The 17,653-nt window shown below is 35.3% G+C and overlaps 1 protein-coding gene across 5 annotated transcripts in view; it reads left to right on the top strand.

The window, feature by feature from the left end:
• KIF2A (kinesin family member 2A) overlaps positions 1 to 17,653 on the top strand; it is a 61,532-nt gene that overhangs the window by 38,802 nt on the left and 5,077 nt on the right. For 3 of the 5 annotated variants that reach the window (XM_080933823.1, XM_080933821.1, XM_080933820.1), the window contains 14 exons: positions 82 to 177; positions 1,457 to 1,511; positions 1,976 to 2,138; positions 4,821 to 4,911; positions 5,325 to 5,388; positions 6,281 to 6,372; positions 6,973 to 7,115; positions 7,241 to 7,445; positions 8,290 to 8,400; positions 9,210 to 9,277; positions 13,648 to 13,761; positions 14,664 to 14,814; positions 15,621 to 15,722; positions 16,265 to 16,400. In XM_080933823.1, the coding sequence (XP_080789949.1) occupies positions 82 to 177; positions 1,457 to 1,511; positions 1,976 to 2,138; positions 4,821 to 4,911; positions 5,325 to 5,388; positions 6,281 to 6,372; positions 6,973 to 7,115; positions 7,241 to 7,445; positions 8,290 to 8,400; positions 9,210 to 9,277; positions 13,648 to 13,761; positions 14,664 to 14,814; positions 15,621 to 15,722; positions 16,265 to 16,400 (1,591 nt within the window). The remainder of the gene's footprint in view (positions 1 to 81; positions 178 to 1,456; positions 1,512 to 1,975; positions 2,139 to 4,820; positions 4,912 to 5,324; positions 5,389 to 6,280; positions 6,373 to 6,972; positions 7,116 to 7,240; positions 7,446 to 8,289; positions 8,401 to 9,209; positions 9,278 to 13,647; positions 13,762 to 14,663; positions 14,815 to 15,620; positions 15,723 to 16,264; positions 16,401 to 17,653) is intronic. The other 2 variants (XM_080933824.1, XM_080933822.1) reach the window with 1 other exon arrangement.

Here is a 17,653-nt window from a genome sequence, read left to right as displayed (position 1 = left end):
GATTTGCAATTTTAAAAATTATATGCAACATATACCATGTAATTATAAGTATCCTAAGTTTCAAATTCTGTTTTCCAATAGGATGTTGATGCTACAAATCCAAATTACGAAATTATGTGTATGATCAGAGACTTCAGAGGGAGCTTGGATTATAGACCCCTAACAACAGCTGATCCTGTAAGGTCCCTTGTGAATTATTACTCTGAAGATGTCATACTGTAAATAAAAACATTCATACTTACTATTTGTATATTTTATTTATCTGTAATGGTTTCGTTTTTCCTGATGAGGCTCAGTTACTGTATTATCAGAAAAATCATGACTTACCTATTTTTTGTTCATTTTCTTTAGTTTTAATATTAGAAGTGTAGCCTGCCATAGCTGCTCTTGGTTATTTGTTATAACTAATTTGTAAGTTTTAAATACACATTTTTCTGGCTTTAGCTTAAGGGCTGCCATAGGCCAGACTTCCAGTGCTGAAAACTATTCTGTAGTTTCATTACCTGCTGCAGAATGAAAATACTTTTCCAGGAGAAATAATACGTAGAATGTATAGAACGTTTGGTTACAAGAATATTTGTGTTAAGCAGGGTGTTATAGGTCCTAATGAATTTCTTATTCATAAGCTTGCATTCCTGTATATTTTGGGCCTTGCTGCACTGCCAGATATTTCATCTTTTGTACCTGAACTCATTCATGGTTTTAATTCCGGCAGTTTGTCAAACTCTGAAGTAGCACCATTGAGAGGAAATTATTCTAAGAAATCATGTGTTGAAAGTAATTCTTATGTTTTAAAATTTTACAATAAGATTTGTCTTTAATGGGCCAGAGAGGTGGCTCATCTTCACCTCTTACGAGCACATGGACTGTGTGAAGGACACAGTTTGGTCCTCCAGGTCTCCAGCAGCACCATGTCAGGCCCATCCACCTGCTCCAGGGGAAGCCAGCACTTAACTTGCACATAACTATACTGTGTGCATGTAATTAAAAATAAAATAGTTTCTTAATTGCCATTCATAAAATTGTAGTTACTTTACTTAGTAATATGAGAATACTGGGTTTTTTTTGTTTGTTTTGTTTTTTTCCTGTTAGTGTTCTTTGCTAACAATGTTAGCTACAATAAACATTTTGAAAAGATGCCCATTTTCAGAACAGAGATCTTTACTTTTATTGTATGTATCATGTCTTGAAATGAATGGAGGATACCTTCTTAATAAGAACTAATGCTAAGCATAATAGTCTTCTAAAATTTTTATTTACTAAATAATAGTTTATCAAAAATAAAGTTTCACAGTACTCAAAATTCTAGTAATAATTAAAATTTGTGCAGTGCTAATTTGTTTTTTAAAGCCTAACCACCATAATTATGCTAAGAACATTTCCAAGAACTGTAGTTCATTTTTATTGTTTTTAATAGCATTTGTAAGTCAGTGAAATAATGTCTTTTAATTCCTAGATCGATGAACATAGGATATGTGTTTGTGTAAGAAAACGACCACTTAATAAGAAAGGTATGGTGCTTTGTAAAGGGCTCAATTTAGAAGTCAGGCGTGGTAACACATTTCTGTAATCCAACACTGGGGAACCTCAGGGAAATGGACTGTGAATTCCAGGACAGTCTGGACTATGTTGTGGGATTGATCTAAAAAAACCATGGAGATGGTTTAGTAGGATTGCCTCCTGCTAATCCTAATGATCCCTGAGAGCCCATGGTGGAGTAAGGGAACTGACTCTTACAGACTTTTCTCTCATTTCCAAATGTATACCAAACCTCGTGTGTGTGTGTGTGTGTGTGTGTGTGTGTGTGTGTGTGTGTGTGTGTGTGTGTGTGTGTGTCTGCGAATACACACACGTGAGTACATTTACATGCAAAATTAAAATAATTTTTTAAAGACTTCAAATTATCTTTTTAAATTTGGGTCATTAGATCAAACTGTGAAAATCACTAAACATTGATTTCTGTTTATCTTTTTAGAAACTCAAATGAAAGATCTTGATGTAATCACAATCCCTAGTAAAGATGTTGTGATGGTACATGAACCCAAACAGAAAGTAGACTTAACAAGGTACTTAGAAAATCAGACATTTCGTTTTGATTACGCCTTTGATGACTCAGCTCCTAATGAAATGGTTTATAGGTAAGTGAATTTGTTTTAAATTAAAATTATTTTCTTACAATTTCATTACTTCCTTGACAACTTAATGTTGTTCTTAGTACATCTCTACAGGGGTGTCATGTGCTTTCTTGTTCTGACATTAATAGAAGAAAATGTAAGAAACTCTTGAGTTTTAACGTGATCTCTAGGGCCGGTGAGATGGCTCAGCAGTTAAGAGCACTGGCTACTCTTTTCAGAGGTCCTGAGTTTAATTTTCAGCAACCACATGGTGGCTCACTGCCATCTAATAGGGGATCTAATGCCCTCTTCAGGCAGGTAGATATATATGCAGCAGAGCACTCATACATTAAATAAATAATATTTTATAAAAAACAGAACAAACCATGTGATCTCTATTTCCCCTGGGTGTGGTAAGAGGATCTCTGAGTTTGAGGCTGACCTGGTATACAGGAACACATGGACCTCTCAAAGTTAGTTTTTATGCTAATTAATAGTTAACTTGCACATACTGTATACACACAGGGATATATTTCTGAGAGGGGTGGGAGAGATGGTTTTGCATTGAGAGCACTAGTTGTTACTCTGGAAGACCTAGGCTAATACTCCAGTGCCAGTGTGGCTCATAGCACCGAGAACTACACACAGTCTCAGGTTACCGAGCGTGTACTTCTGCCGTCCATGAGGACTGCACTCATGAGATACCGATTGGCAAAACACTCGCACACATAAAATAAAAGAAAAGAAAACATTCTGGAAAGTACTAACATAGGTGATGGTATGTGGTGCACAGAAAACATAATTTTTCCCATTTAATCCTTATACTAATAAATTTGAAATACTTATTGTGCATTAATTACTAATTAGTGCAAATCCTTACCTAGTATATGTTTACACGTAAAACTTCTGAAAAATCTACTTAAATTTGCTTATTTTTTTTAAATCATCTTTAAGTTTGTTTTAGTGAATGTAATTTTTAGTTTACATTCAACTTTTAGGAGTCAGATTTGCACATATGAAATGAAATAGATGCCCTAAATTTTTATGTTCTGTAGATTTTTGATGTAACCATTCTTATTTCTAATAGTTACAACAGTTTTTTACAGCACTGCTGTCATATTCTATATAGAAGTATCTTTGTATTTATTTGGATGCTATGGTTTATTTCCTAAATTAATTTTATAAAAATTCCCTGAAAACAAAAAATTAGAGCTAATAAGAATCCTAAGAATTGCAAATGTTACCAGTGCAATACTGTTAAATGGGCTTCAGTGATCTTAGGCAGTAAAGTGGGAGAAAGTTAAAGGACACTGGAATGCTAAGTAGGTACACTTTGAAGTGTCTGTTTCAAATGGAAATTGTAATGAAAACTGGTCATTGCTTTTTACCTTTCTTCAAGTCTTTCTTCCCTTCCCAGTTTATAAAGTATAAGTCTAGTTTTTATAATAGTTTTTAAGTGCTGATCATGGTATTTTTGCAGGAAAGACTTAATAAACATTTGAGTGTCAGCCTGCATTTATACTTAACTGTACCAATACACAATCCTTATATTCTGTTTTAACTGTGAGGACTGACGGCTCATTGGACTACACTTCCTCCTGCCCTTGTCCTTCTCTATCTTCTTCAGCTTTGCCTTGAAAAAACCTAGCAAAGTTACCTGAAGCGTTGTTTGTGTTTTAGCATGCTGATTAGTGTTCTGCTCAATAAAGAAGCATTTCTTATCCCTTTCCCACTTCTTAATGTTAATTATATCAGTGAATTTTAACAATATATTTTTAAAAGCTATAATTTTTTGCCATTTTAAGACTTATCAACTAAAAAAGCTCAGTATTTTATAATTGATTTATATTTATTTTCCCATTTGTAAATCAGTTTTCCATGTTCAGCATTTGAAGCAAGTTGGAAAGGTGACAAGGCCAGATGTGGTTATAAGCTTATGAGGTAGCCTCAGCCACAAGAAAATGTTATTCCGAGCTTTTGACCTTTCTTATCCTATGAAGCTATGGACTGTTTTCAAGCTGATTATGTTACATGACAAAAAGCGACCCAGTTCAGTGGTTAGATCAAGAACAAGCTCTGTTGCACTCTCCAAAAAAAGTTTGACCCAAGAAAGCTCATTGCTCTGCTGCTAATGATATAGAGCACTGCTTTCTGGATCCTGGAGAAGCTGCTCAACAAACTGATGAGATCCACCAAAGTCTGCAGTGCCTGTGGCCGGCCGAGGTCAATAGGAAGGGCCCAGTTCTCTATTACACCTGACACACACTGTACATGAGCACTGAGTATTTGAAAAAAATGAGGCTCTACAGTTTTGCTTTACCCACCATCTTTACCTGGTTTCTTGTCTACCAACTACCACCTTCTCAAGCATCTTGACACATTACTGGAAGGAAACCACAGCCAACAGAATGCAGAAAGCACATGTCATAAGTTCATGTAATCCCAAAGCTAGGGTTTTATTTTGACACTGTAAGAATAGATAGGAAATGGCCCCAAAATGTGTTGTCATGTTTCCTACTGTTCTTGATAAACATGTTTGGATTTAAAATTCATGGTTCAAAGCAAGTTTTTGTTTGTTTGTTTGTTTATACCAATCTAATCTTTAAACCCTTGCTATATTTTGTTAATTAAATATACTTTATAGTACTACTTGATTTGCTTGTCTGGCTATATATTTGTGACACACTTTTTCATTTTCCTTTTAAGATTTACTGCTAGACCATTAGTGGAAACAATATTTGAAAGGGGCATGGCTACGTGCTTTGCTTATGGGCAGACCGGAAGTGGAAAAACTCATGTAAGTAATTTGATAAAGTTGTATTGTGCTGTGATATAGTTTGATTACACAGCCTAACATTTTTGGCTGTGTACATGTGACTGTGAGGCCACAGTACAACCTTAGGTGTTACCCTTCTGATGCTGTCCAGTTTGGTTTTTGAGACAAGTTTTTCATGGACCTGGAATAACCAAGTAAGCTAGACTGGCTGTCCAGGAAGGCCTGGGCATCTGTTTGTCTCCACCTTCCCAACAGTGGAGTTATAATCGAGTACTTATGCTTAGATACTTCTACGTGAGTTCTAAGAGGACTCAGGTTCCCATATTTGCATAGCAAGTACTTTACGGACTGAGTTATCACCCCAACCCCAAGACCTGAGTTCTTAGAACTTATTCCTGAATAATGTCTGTTCTTTATATTTTTTCCAAATGTAGACTATGGGTGGTGACTTTTCGGGAAAGAATCAGGATTGTTCTAAGGGAATTTATGCATTAGCAGGTAAGTGTCCTTTGTGTACCTAGTTTATGATATTTTTAATATTATTCAAGTCTGTTTGAACAGGGCTTTTTGTTGTTCATTTTTGTTGTCCAGCTATACACAATATATTAGAGCAACTGTCCATGGTCAGGCATGGTGGCATATACTTGTTGTAATCCTAGTACTTAGGAGGTGAAGGCAAGATCGTCTGAGCTCACAGTCATCCTCAGCTGCATAGTAAATTTGAGGCCAACCATGGCTATCTGAGATCCTGTTTCAAAAGAGACAAAGTCATAAAAGAAATGTAAGATTAAGCTCTTGGTGACAAAAAATATCTTAATATATTGGGTCACAAAGAGTAATCTCTGTTAGAGATTACTGTAAATTATGCAATGGTTAACTGTTACTGGGTCACCCCCTTATACACACACACACACACACACACACACACACACACACACACACACACACACTCTCTCACTCACTCACTCACTCACTCACTCACTCACTCACCTTCCTTGAGATAGGAGCTCTTGTGTTTTAAACTGACTTCAGTCTTCCTGTGTAGCTGAGAATTACCTTGAATTCCTATTTCTCCTCCCTCTAACTTCTGAATGCTGGGAGTATAGTGGGGTCTATCAGTATGCCTAATTTATGCAGTGCTGCAGACTGACCCCTTGGCTTTGTGCATGCTAGGCAGACACTACCAACTGACCTTCATGTTGACCCCTTTCAAGGATGAATAGCATCCTTTCATGGAACGTAAAAGAGAATAGCTTCTTTTACAACTTTTTTTTCAAATTAATTTAATATTTTTTGACACTATTAACCTAATATTAACTGATTCTTCTAAAAATAGAAATTTATAAAATTGTTCTAACTTAACAAACTTCATATGTGAAATTTTCAACAGCTCGGGATGTCTTTTTAATGCTGAAGAAGCCAAACTATAAGAAACTAGAACTTCAAGTATATGCAACATTTTTTGAAATTTATAGTGGAAAGGTATGTGAGAAGTTTTGTTTTCTTTTGTGTACATGAGTGCATATGTGTGGGTATGCACGTGTGTAGGTGGATGTGTGTGCAGCTTCACACGTGCACGTGTAGAGTCTAGCAGCCAGCCTCAGGAGTTATGTCTCAGGAGCTGTATCTTGTATTTTTGAGACAGGAACATTTACTGTGGCCTGCAGCTGGACAGTTAGGATAGGCTAGATGGCCACTGTGCCCGATACTGTGATGACTGGACGGTTTTATCTCTGGGGGTCAGGCTCAGGTCCTTGTACTAGCTTGTCTTCCAGTTCCCAGATGTTTGTAAAAAAACAATTGTAGTTTTATTTTTATATATATTATATATAATGTGTCTAGTCATATATATTAGCCATTGTTAAGTATACAGTTTGGTGGTATTCAGTATATTGCTTTTTTTTAATGACCTCCACTACCACAAGAGTTACATGATTGTAAAGATAAATAGTTGATGTCTTTTCAAGCTTTTAAATGTTGAACATTGTTCTGAAAATAATAATCTTATTATTTTTAGACTCGCTTTTGTACAGTTGATTTTTTTTAAAGACAGTTTTCTAATCCAAATGTGGTTTTCTATAGGTGTTTGACTTGTTAAATAGGAAAACCAAATTAAGAGTACTTGAAGATGGAAAGCAGCAGGTGCAAGTGGTCGGATTGCAGGAGCGGGAGGTCAAGTGTGTGGAAGACGTGCTGAAACTCATTGACATAGGCAACAGCTGCAGGTGAGGCTGAGCAGGACCTTCTCTGTCAAATCTCTGGGTGTAGCATACCAGCAAAGCGGAAAGAAAATACTGTAACATGTAAATAAAGGTTTTAATGTGTCAATATGTGCTTAATCACATTGTAGAACATCTGGTCAAACATCTGCAAATGCACATTCATCTCGGAGTCATGCAGTGTTTCAGATCATTCTTAGAAGGAAGGGAAAACTACATGGTAAATTTTCTCTCATTGACTTGGCTGGGAACGAAAGAGGAGCTGATACATCCAGTGCAGACAGGCAAACCAGGCTTGAAGGTGCTGAAATTAATAAAAGCCTTTTAGCACTCAAGGTAAGTAAAATGTAATTATGAAAGGCCTTTTATTTCTGACCTTAAGTTTGATTGCTCAATTGTAAAACCTGTATCACCTTGTAAAAGAGGTTTACAAATTCAAGTTGTCTTACTGGAAGTTACAGATTTTATTGTACATAGAATTTTCCCAGCACAGATTTTTATTGTTCTTAAACAAGTTAAAGGAAACAACTTAACAGTCTGTTTCTGAGGTTGCTTAGCTAGATTGTAAAAGGCTAGCTGAAGTCAGCCTGGCTATTATAGTGGGGCAAACAAGTATGGAACCGGGCTAAGAAAAATTGTCTCATCTGTCAGACAGGGCCCATAAAGGAAGTATGCAGTGTCCTCTCTGGGTCCTACGGAAAGCTCCTTTACACTGCTGTGCTAGCCTCTTAAAGGGGTAGGACAAAGTGAAAAATGTCTTAAAACAAAAAACCAAAAAAACAAAAACAAAACAGAATACTGTTCACAAATAGCAAACAAGTGAAATTTGGGCCAAAATAATTTAAAGGGTTTTTACATTTTTTTTCCTTACTAAAAATTCAGAAATTGGAAGGATTATGATAAGGCCACTGTAGCTTTGGGAATTCCATTTTAAAAATCTCAACAACTTACCATTTTCCTGTTGTCTGACGTCTGAAAACTGGTCATGTTTTCAGGTTTTAGAATAATTGAGATATGTTTTGTTGTTATTCACTTTCTTGAATTAATATTTAAGAAACCATTAAGTACTATAAAACTTAGAACTTTCAGAGTTCATTAGTCCTTAAGAAACCTCATTAAAATATTGCTTAAAATAACTCTTTAATAAAGTATAATTGGTTAGAAATGTCTTATTTTTTAGGAGTGCATCCGAGCCTTGGGTAGAAATAAACCCCACACCCCTTTCCGAGCAAGTAAACTCACTCAGGTGTTGAGAGATTCCTTCATAGGTGAAAATTCTCGCACTTGCATGGTAAGATGGCTTTGGATTTTGTTGTTGTTTTTGTGTGTTTTGCTTTTATTTTTAATCCTGAAGGAATAAAAATTAAAAATTCTATAGAAGTTTTAGTTCTTTGCTAATTATAATTAATTACTCTTCTGTTTAGATAGGTTAGTGGTCCCTACTAATTTGGTGAATATATTATATTGTAGCTTTAACACTTTTTCAGTTCTAATATCTGAGTACTTACTTAATTGAGCAGATGCTAACTTATTCGCATGCACTTATTTCCCTGGTGGGGATGGATACAAGTATCTCTTCATGTGCTTCCCTGTATTGCTTCCAGCTTGTTGTATTCTTGGCAAGGTAGATAATCAGACATAGGTTTGCAATTATGTGTATAGTTAGTTTCTCCCTCAGTCTTCCTCTCTCTTATGGGGCAGTTTGTCTTTTCCAGCTGCTAGCTCCCCACTTCCAAATAGCCTTTGACCAGGAGCTCTGATTCCTAAACAGGCTTGAGCAGTCCTGCGTGACATTACTGGGATATTAGCTCTGGAAGAATACTATCCCAATAGTAAAGTAAAGACAGGTGGAGGGCCAGTTTGCATTGTTCCTTTTCCTAAATGTTTGCCTTCAGATTCTGCTGGATTTTAAATGACTTTTTGGTAACTTGAGAAAATGTGTAAGTAGATTTTATAATGGGTATATGTACTAAATAGATCTTAAGAGTTAGATACCAATATAACATTTAAAAGTAGATTGTAAAATTAGATCTTACTGAGCTATTTGTCAGAATTATTGTCTTGATTATTTGTGATTTTATCTTTGTTTCCCTTCTATAGATTGCCACAATCTCTCCAGGAATGGCATCCTGTGAAAATACTCTTAATACGTTAAGATATGCAAATAGGTATGAAATTAATTCTTACACTTTAAAATTTGAAATAGAATATATTAGAACAGTATATAGTGTGTCTGTGTCTGCTAGGGAAACCAGGTATAGTGGCACAAACCTGTGGTTGTGGCCTTTGATGATACTGAGGCATTGTGATCACACCAGTTCATGGGATTCTAAGGCCTAACATGAACTCTCTATCACAGCTGCCAGAAAACCCCATAGGGCAAGTTTTATCAACATTTTTCTTCGAATTTTCAAAATAAACTTTCATATTATCTTTAACATTATTTATTATTGTTTTGTAAAATTGAAATAAGTAGAAAAATGTAAAATTTGAAAACACTGACATCTTTATTAAAATTGACCTTTTTGTCCCACCATATAATTACATTTTCCATTTCAACAAATTATGATTCATATTTTATTACATTTTATTGATGTAAATTTTTATATTATATAATTATATAATATTACTAAATTCTTTATATATTATTAGAAATTAGGGAGTTAATTTTTTTTAATTGTTCTGCTTTGTGCTGGACTTATTCCTTCTGGTATTCAGTTAAATATACACACACACACACACACACACACACACACACACACACATGTGTTATTTAGGTAAACAGTTCTTTCTGGTGCTACATTAGATGATTTGTTATTCATATCAGTAGCATTTCCAACTCTAGTAAACAGCTGAGTTCTTACATATGAACAAACACTGAGAGTTAAAAGTGTTTATGCGTTGTGGTCATGATAGTTTCAGATGCCCTTGGATTCTGAGTTATGAGAGAATTATTATTTTGTCCCCTTCCCCCCATACATGCACTCTTGTTGTTTGGAGTGGTTTTTAATATAATTTTATAAATGCATTTGTACTTGAGAATCTGATACATGTGTACAGTGGTTTGATTACACTGCACACGTGTTTCCTTCCCTAACTCACCTGGATCTACTCTTTGCCCTTGAAGGTTGAAATGCTATAATGATGTTACAATTACCATTTTAGCCTACAGATCAAATTCTTTATGGCTTACTTCTAATATGGAAATTGTCTTCATTTTCTCCAAAAACATTTTGTTTAGTCAAAATAGAAAGTTTATTCTCTATCTTTTTAAAAAATGTAAATTCTTATACATAGAAAAATACCCAAAACTGGCCAGGCAGTAGTGATGCAGGCCTTTAATCCCAGCACGCAGGAAGCGGACACAGGGGGACGTCTCAGCTAGGACTGTATATTCAAACTCTATCTGGAAAATCCTTCTCCTCCCAAAACCTCTTCAGTTGGAACAAAAGAAGAATCTAGAAAGCAGCTCTTAACTGGCTTCATAAAAGTTCTGGTGTGTTCCTTCAGAAAATTGCTCAAACCTATTGCTCGGTACCTTCAGGTCACTTGTTTTCTTTAAAATAATTTTGTTTCCATTTTTTAAAAAGTTATTTTCATATCTATAATGTACCTTTGAGGAATATTAGTAATTATTTTGGTTATTCTTTGACTTTTTTATACTGTAATTCTTTTGTTTCAGCTGAAGAGTCTTTAAATGATATCAGGGACGGTTAGGAAGCACTAGGCAGCCTAGGGACGTACTCAGTGTCCCTGTTTGCTGCATATAAAGTAGGCCCTAGGTTCTGTTATCATTTCATGCGGGGGTGGGGGGGGAATCTATGAAAGTATAAAACATAATAGCTACTTAAAATATAAAATATACTACTTAAAAATATAATAAAGCTTTAAGTGGGTTCAGTTTTAAATAGTTTTTAAAGTTTGAACTGTGAGTTCCTAGCCACAGACGTTAATATTGTCTTCTAATTCATTTTTTTAATATGTAGGAGTTTGTAAAAATTATTTTTAAATGCTTTTTCAAGAGTTACTCAAGAGGGGATAGGGAATACTTTTTTGTGGTAGATTTTTATTGTAGAATCAAAAAAGAAATTGTTTTTATTATCTGATAGAATTAAAACAAACTCCATGTCTTAGAACTTTAGCCAATAAAAATTCCTGTTAACATAAAGCTACTATATACAGTGAGATTTGAAGTTTTTCAGATTCTTGACTACTCAGACCACTTGTTTTGCTAACCCAAGCTGTCTTCACACACTCGCTGTGTGTTTGAGGATGACCTTAAATTCCTGCGCTTCTTGCCTCCACTTGCTGAGTAGAAATATGCAGTCACCCTTTGCTTGGTATGGAGACTTCCTGTCATACTCTGTTGTCCTAGAGATTGTGCTAGGGCCTTGACCATTCTAGACAAATGCTCTATAACATGCTAACTCGCCAACCTGAAATTGTTACTTCTTTAAGACTCCACATGGAGGTGGAAAAGTAGTTTTTAGGATAAAGAACCTGCGTCCCTGCGTCATGGCACCAAAGACTTAATGTTCTCTGCCTTTCTTACCTTTAGCCTGGTAAGATCAGTGAGCATACCTGTATTAAGGCACTGTTTTGAGACCTCAGAGAAGTAATCTTTGTATTATTTTTCAGCCTATTTTAGTTAAAATTAGATATTTTAGAAGTGTTTTAAAGGAGTTTGGGGCTAGTTTATAACAAAACATATTAGAGTTAATAATCAAGATGATAAGTCCAATTTCATCAGTTAATAAAATTGAGATACACTGTTAGGTATGTAGTGTTTGCCTGTAATCCTAGCATGTCAGAAGGGATGCAGGAGGATCAGGAATTTAAGGTCATCATTAGCTACACAGAAGTCTCCAGAAGAAAAAAAAGAAATATGGAGCAGAAAGAATAGTGAAGAAGTGGTTGTTCCAAGAAGAAAAGCAGCACTGATGCTTGTGAAACAGAGGATGTACCTCTGTGTGAAGGAAGCACTTAGAGTGACTGAAACATGCAAGTTAGTGAAAGCTGCTTTCTCACTTTATTTTTCAGTGTCATTTTAGAAGATTTATTAGTATACAGTATAGTTTGGCCTGCACAGGAGTTTGTACTAGAGAAAAGTTGTGCGGGTGATACTAATAGTGTTTTTCTATGAGGAGATTCTGAAGCATCTAAGAAATAAGAAATACATGTTTACATACATACATACATACATACATACATGCCCCAGTAAAAGGGTAAAGAGACAGTCTGATATTAAACCTTCCACAGTGAATGGATACGTGTGTGTGTGTGTGTGTGTGTCTGTGTGTGTGTGTGTGTTTTCAATTGATCTGTATGAAATTAATGATACCTGACTAGGTTTTGGCTTATTTAGTTCAACGTAAGAAACATAAAATTCAGGTAGTATCTTAAATGGCATTGAAATGATTTGGACTTGAGTAAGCTTGTACTTTATTTTCTCTGAATAACATCAGATGGCATGCTTGATTTATTTAAGTCAGTTTTCTCATCTGTGAAATGAAGATTCTTACAAGGTGTATATAATGCCTAGAAGTTACAAATTCTAGTACTTGAAAAATAATGGCTACTATAAAATATCATGTGATACAAGGTGTATATAACTCAGTTGTATGTGACTGTTACAGTCATTAGCAAAAATATTTTAAAATTTCATTCCTAAAACATTTACCACCCATATTCATAATCAAAATCACCAACCACAAAAACTTAACTATCTTATTTTTTCAGTCATATGGAGGCTTCATAGCTAATACAATTTTAAATGGGTAAGTTAAAGTTAACACATTGCACACCAAAGATACTCTTTAAGACATTATTATGAATTTCATTCTCAAATCTGGTTTGAGGAACTGCAAAATTGAGGCCTCAGGGCTGGGAAGATGATTCACATGGTAAAGTGCTTGTTGCTCAAACATGAAGACCTGAGCTTGGATTCTCAGCATGTATGTAAAAAGCTGAGCACAGCGGCAAACACCTGTAATTCCAGAGCTGGTAGACAGGAGGAAAACAGGCCAGATTGTTGAGCAACGGGCTTGGTTAAGTCCTGGTCTTAGAAAATGAAATGAACAACATTGTCATTTTATACATACACGTATATGTGTGCATATAACACAGATGTACATAGGCACGTATGCACACGTGATTGCATGTGTGCACACACAATGTTAATTCAATAAGGCTAATAAAATTGCTGCTGCCCACATGAAGAAATTAGAAGTTAAAGCAAGGAGCCTTCAGACTCAGGTAGTAGCCTTGCTGTAAGAACTTTCTCTGGAGATTTGTGACAAAAGGGAGAAGTAAACTAGAAAAGAAGGATTAAGGGGTTTTGTTGTTTTGTCCCCCCCCCCCCCCTTTCTATTTTCTTAGCTGGGTATCAATAAGTCATTGATGTAGAAACCTATTTATGAAATCATATTCAAAAGTATACACTTATAACAATGTGGATAACCTTTCTAAACAAAAGTTGAACTGTGCATTGCTGTGTTTGCCAAGAGCTCTCTTAATTCTCACTGTTTTGGTACTGCAGAGTAAAGGAGTTTGGAATTAGTCCTTCAGACATTCCCTTCTCCCAGGGTAGTGGCAGTCGCCCTGATCTCTCTCCTTCTTACGATTATGACGACTTTTCTCCTTCGATTACCAGGTCTTGCTTCCTTCTATACTTAAGATTTTTCTCTGAATAGCTTGTTTTGAATTGTGCTGCATATAAACATTTCATTTATTACTTTTGTTCCTAGCCATTTTTTATTTTCACTTCATTTAGCAGGTGGTGGTTGTACTGCATGATCTGCATTTTTATGTTCTTTATTAATTTTCTTTAAAAGGTTTATTTAGAATTTAAAGTTCCATACTTCCCTTTTTCTTTTTAAAAGATGATGTCACTTTTGCATATTTATCTTTATTGTGTGATAAATAGTCTGTAAGGAGATTCCGAGCCTTGTGATTCACGAAGAATATCCTTTTTAATGTTGACTTAAGTAGGAAGTAGAGTTTTTAAAAAATGGCAGAAAATTCTTAAGGTCTTTAGAAACTGAGCTGGGCATGGTGGCACAGGCCTTTAATCCCAGCACTTGGGAGGTAGACAAGCAGGTCCTTGAGTCTGTGGCCATCCTGTGTGATCTGAAAATCACATACATACACGGTGAGACATGTCTTAATAACTTAGCAGAACGAAATTATTTCTTACTAAGCTATTTTAGCTAAGCAGTATGACTACTGAACTCTTCATAGGGTATATAAACTTCCCTGGTTTCTTTATGGATCTTAACAATTTTCCTTCATAAAATGAAATTATAATTGTAGCTTATTTTTAAAAGTATTTAATATGTATACTTTTTAACTTCCCTGAATATGAACAACAAAATTACATTTGAAGTAAAGTTGTTTAAGTAAGCTAGCATCAAGCAAACAAATGCACAGATTTCAGACAAATTTGACCTAAAAAGTGACATCATCAATCTTACTATGCTAATTGAATTGCTTTTGTATTGAAATGGTTATTTTCTTGTTTGTGTGCACAATTAACTAACTTTTGTGTATTTATAGGGTGAAAGAACTGACTGTAGATCCAACTGCTGCTGGTGATGTCCGTCCAATAATGCACCATCCACCAAGCCAAATTGATGACTTAGAGTCACAGTGGGGTGTGGGAAGTTCCCCTCAGAGAGATGATCTAAAGCTTCTTTGTGAACAAAATGTGAGTGACATCATCTTGTTGTTACTGATCTGACCTTAGTGTGTTTTATCCATAGCAGAACATGATTGAACACTGTCACCTAGAGCAGGAATCTACAAATCCACTCTGTGACCTAAGTTGTGATCTGTTGAGCTAAGGATGGCTTATATAAAAAAATCACATAATTTCAAAGTACAGTTATTTAGCTATTTTATTTTATGTGTATAATAACTAGTTGTCTTCAGACACGCCAGAAAAGGGTGTCAGATCACAGTACAAATGGTTTGTGAGCCACCATGTGGTTGATGGGATTTGAACTTGGGGCTTCTGGAAGAGCAACCAGTGCTCTTACCCACTGAGCCACCTCTCCAGTTCTTCTATAAGGATAGGCACATATAAATGAGAAAGCATGTGATCTGGACATGTAGCACAAACTATAGTTTGAAGCCTTGGGAGACTGAGGCAAGAGGATTGCTGCAAACTTGAGGCCACGGTGTGTTCCAGGCTAACCAGGGCTGCAATCTAATATTCTGTCGGGAATAAGCAAGGTAGACAGGCCTGGGAAATTACTCAGTACATAAAAAGCCTGTCAAAGTAGGAAGACTATAAAAGACAAAGTACTAAAAGTAAAATCCATCCTCCTAAATTTTGGGACAACCACAGTTGTTCTTAAACTCTCAAAGCAAACCCAGTGGTAGAATGTAAGTTGTTTTTAAAAACAAAGAAGTTTCTGAGTAAGCTCCCAAGGAAGGAAGAAAAGTAAAAATAAAACTTAATGACACTTAAAAATAAGCTTTAAGTCATATTTTTAAACTTTGTGTTTTAAGGAAGAAGAAGTTTCTCCACAATTGTTTACTTTCCACGAAGCTGTCTCCCAGATGGTAGAGATGGAAGAGCAGGTTGTAGAAGATCATAGGGCAGTGTTCCAGGTACGGCCTTATTAATCAGAACCGTTTGAATTCCTTGAATAGAACACTATTCTTTTAAAATTACTTAGATGTATATGTTTATATTTGTAGGGCATGTGGTAGTAAATATCTCTGCAGTGTTTTTCTTTAGTAAAATGAATAGGCTGGACGTTGGTGGTTCACACTTTTAATCCCAGCACTTGGGAGGTAGAAGCAGATGGATCTCTGAGTTCAAGAACAGCCAAGACTACACAGAGAATGTCTTAAAAAAGAAAAGGAGAAAAAAATTAAATACATATATATAATAATTAATGAGCAGGTCAGAGGGTGTAGTTAGTGGTAAGTTGCTTACATATCATTCACAAAGCATGCCAGGGTCTATTCCCTAGCTAAAAAGTAAAGTTTATGAGAATATTTGACTGAATAAAGATGTCAGGTCTACTAGTATTTTTGAGAGTATCAGTTTAAGTACGTTTGACTTAGAATTCACAATATGTAGTTCAGTCTGATATAACATTTGTGAAACAGTAATTTACAAGTCTTTATTGAATTTTTATCGTTAGGAGTCCATTCGCTGGATAGAAGATGAAAAGGCTCTCCTAGAGATGACTGAAGAAGTAGACTATGATGTAGACTCATACGCTACACAACTTGAAGCTATTCTTGAGCAAAAAATAGACATTTTAACTGAGTTACGAGGTAACTTATTTTCCATTGTTGTGTCTATATGAACCTTGCATGGTATTAGGATATGTAGTAATGAGGTTTTTCATGATGACATACAAAGCAAAGATTAATAGGCAATTTTAGCACCTCCATTCAAACATAAGATCTTTGTTTCTCTTAACAAAAAAATTAAAAAACAGCTTAGGGGATGATTTAGTCGGGGGTAACTACTTGGTTTTTAGTGAGAACCTAAGTTTTGATCCCCACAACTCATGTAAAGAAAGGTTAGGTGCACTCACATACATCTGTTATCTCAGGGTTCCTGTGGTAAGTTGGGAGGTAGAGAGAGACAAAAACTGCTGGAAGCTCCAGCTACTCTAGAGTGGTCTATGCTATGGTAAACAACAGAGATCTTCTTTAACATGGCTGCAAAAATTAGAATTCCTGGAGTGTAACTGTTACAGAGGCTGTTTGGTTAGACTTTCAGTGATATGGAGAAGCTTCTTGACAGTTTAACTTCTAGTAAAGTTATTCCCAGTTCTGTGTTGGATCAAACTTTGTGTAACTATTAGATAAAAGCAGACCTAACATCTTGATAAACTGATAGAGACTTTTGAAATATATTAATAAGACTAATCAAAAGATAAATGTTAGGAGATAGTATCTGAGTCAACAGCGGAGATTTCTCCATGACTGAACTCCACCTTTCAGATGTTTCTACTATTACGTTTAAAATTATGTTGTTCTGTGCAAAGTAAAATGTTTAAGCAGTCTTGCTTATAGGCATTGATCCACTAGAGGACAGCACCATACCGTAAGTTGTGATGATGATGATTAAACACCTCCAAACATGACTAAATAAATGTTCCTGGAAAGAGTCACTTCCATTTGAATACCATGGCTGTAGAAAATGTCTTATTTCCATAGCTTCTTGTAATTTAACAATTTATTAACCTATTGGCAACCGGGTCAATAAAAGTTGTAGATAGAATATGTAAGAGCAGTTATGTGTTATTGTTAACTTTTCTCATAATCCCTGATGAGAAAACAGATATGTTTTTTGAAATCTTATGTCTTAAATTTTCTTAGCTAAAAATGTGGAGTCGGACTGAGTAGAAATGTTATAATATTGAAGAGTATCTGCTTTACATCTGAGTAAGACTCATCATTTCCCTTTTAGACAACACTACATATTTACACATTTAAATCTTTCCCATGTTCTCAAAAGAATAAAAACAGAATAAAACTCAATAGTATAAAATGTGTATAAGAGAAACTGGTTGAAA

This window comes from Micromys minutus, assembly GCF_963924665.1.
Source record: "Micromys minutus genome assembly, chromosome: 20".
Lineage (NCBI taxonomy): Eukaryota > Metazoa > Chordata > Mammalia > Rodentia > Muridae > Micromys > Micromys minutus.
Note: the sequence above shows the minus strand (reverse complement) of the source record. Positions and strands in the feature narration are given on the sequence as shown.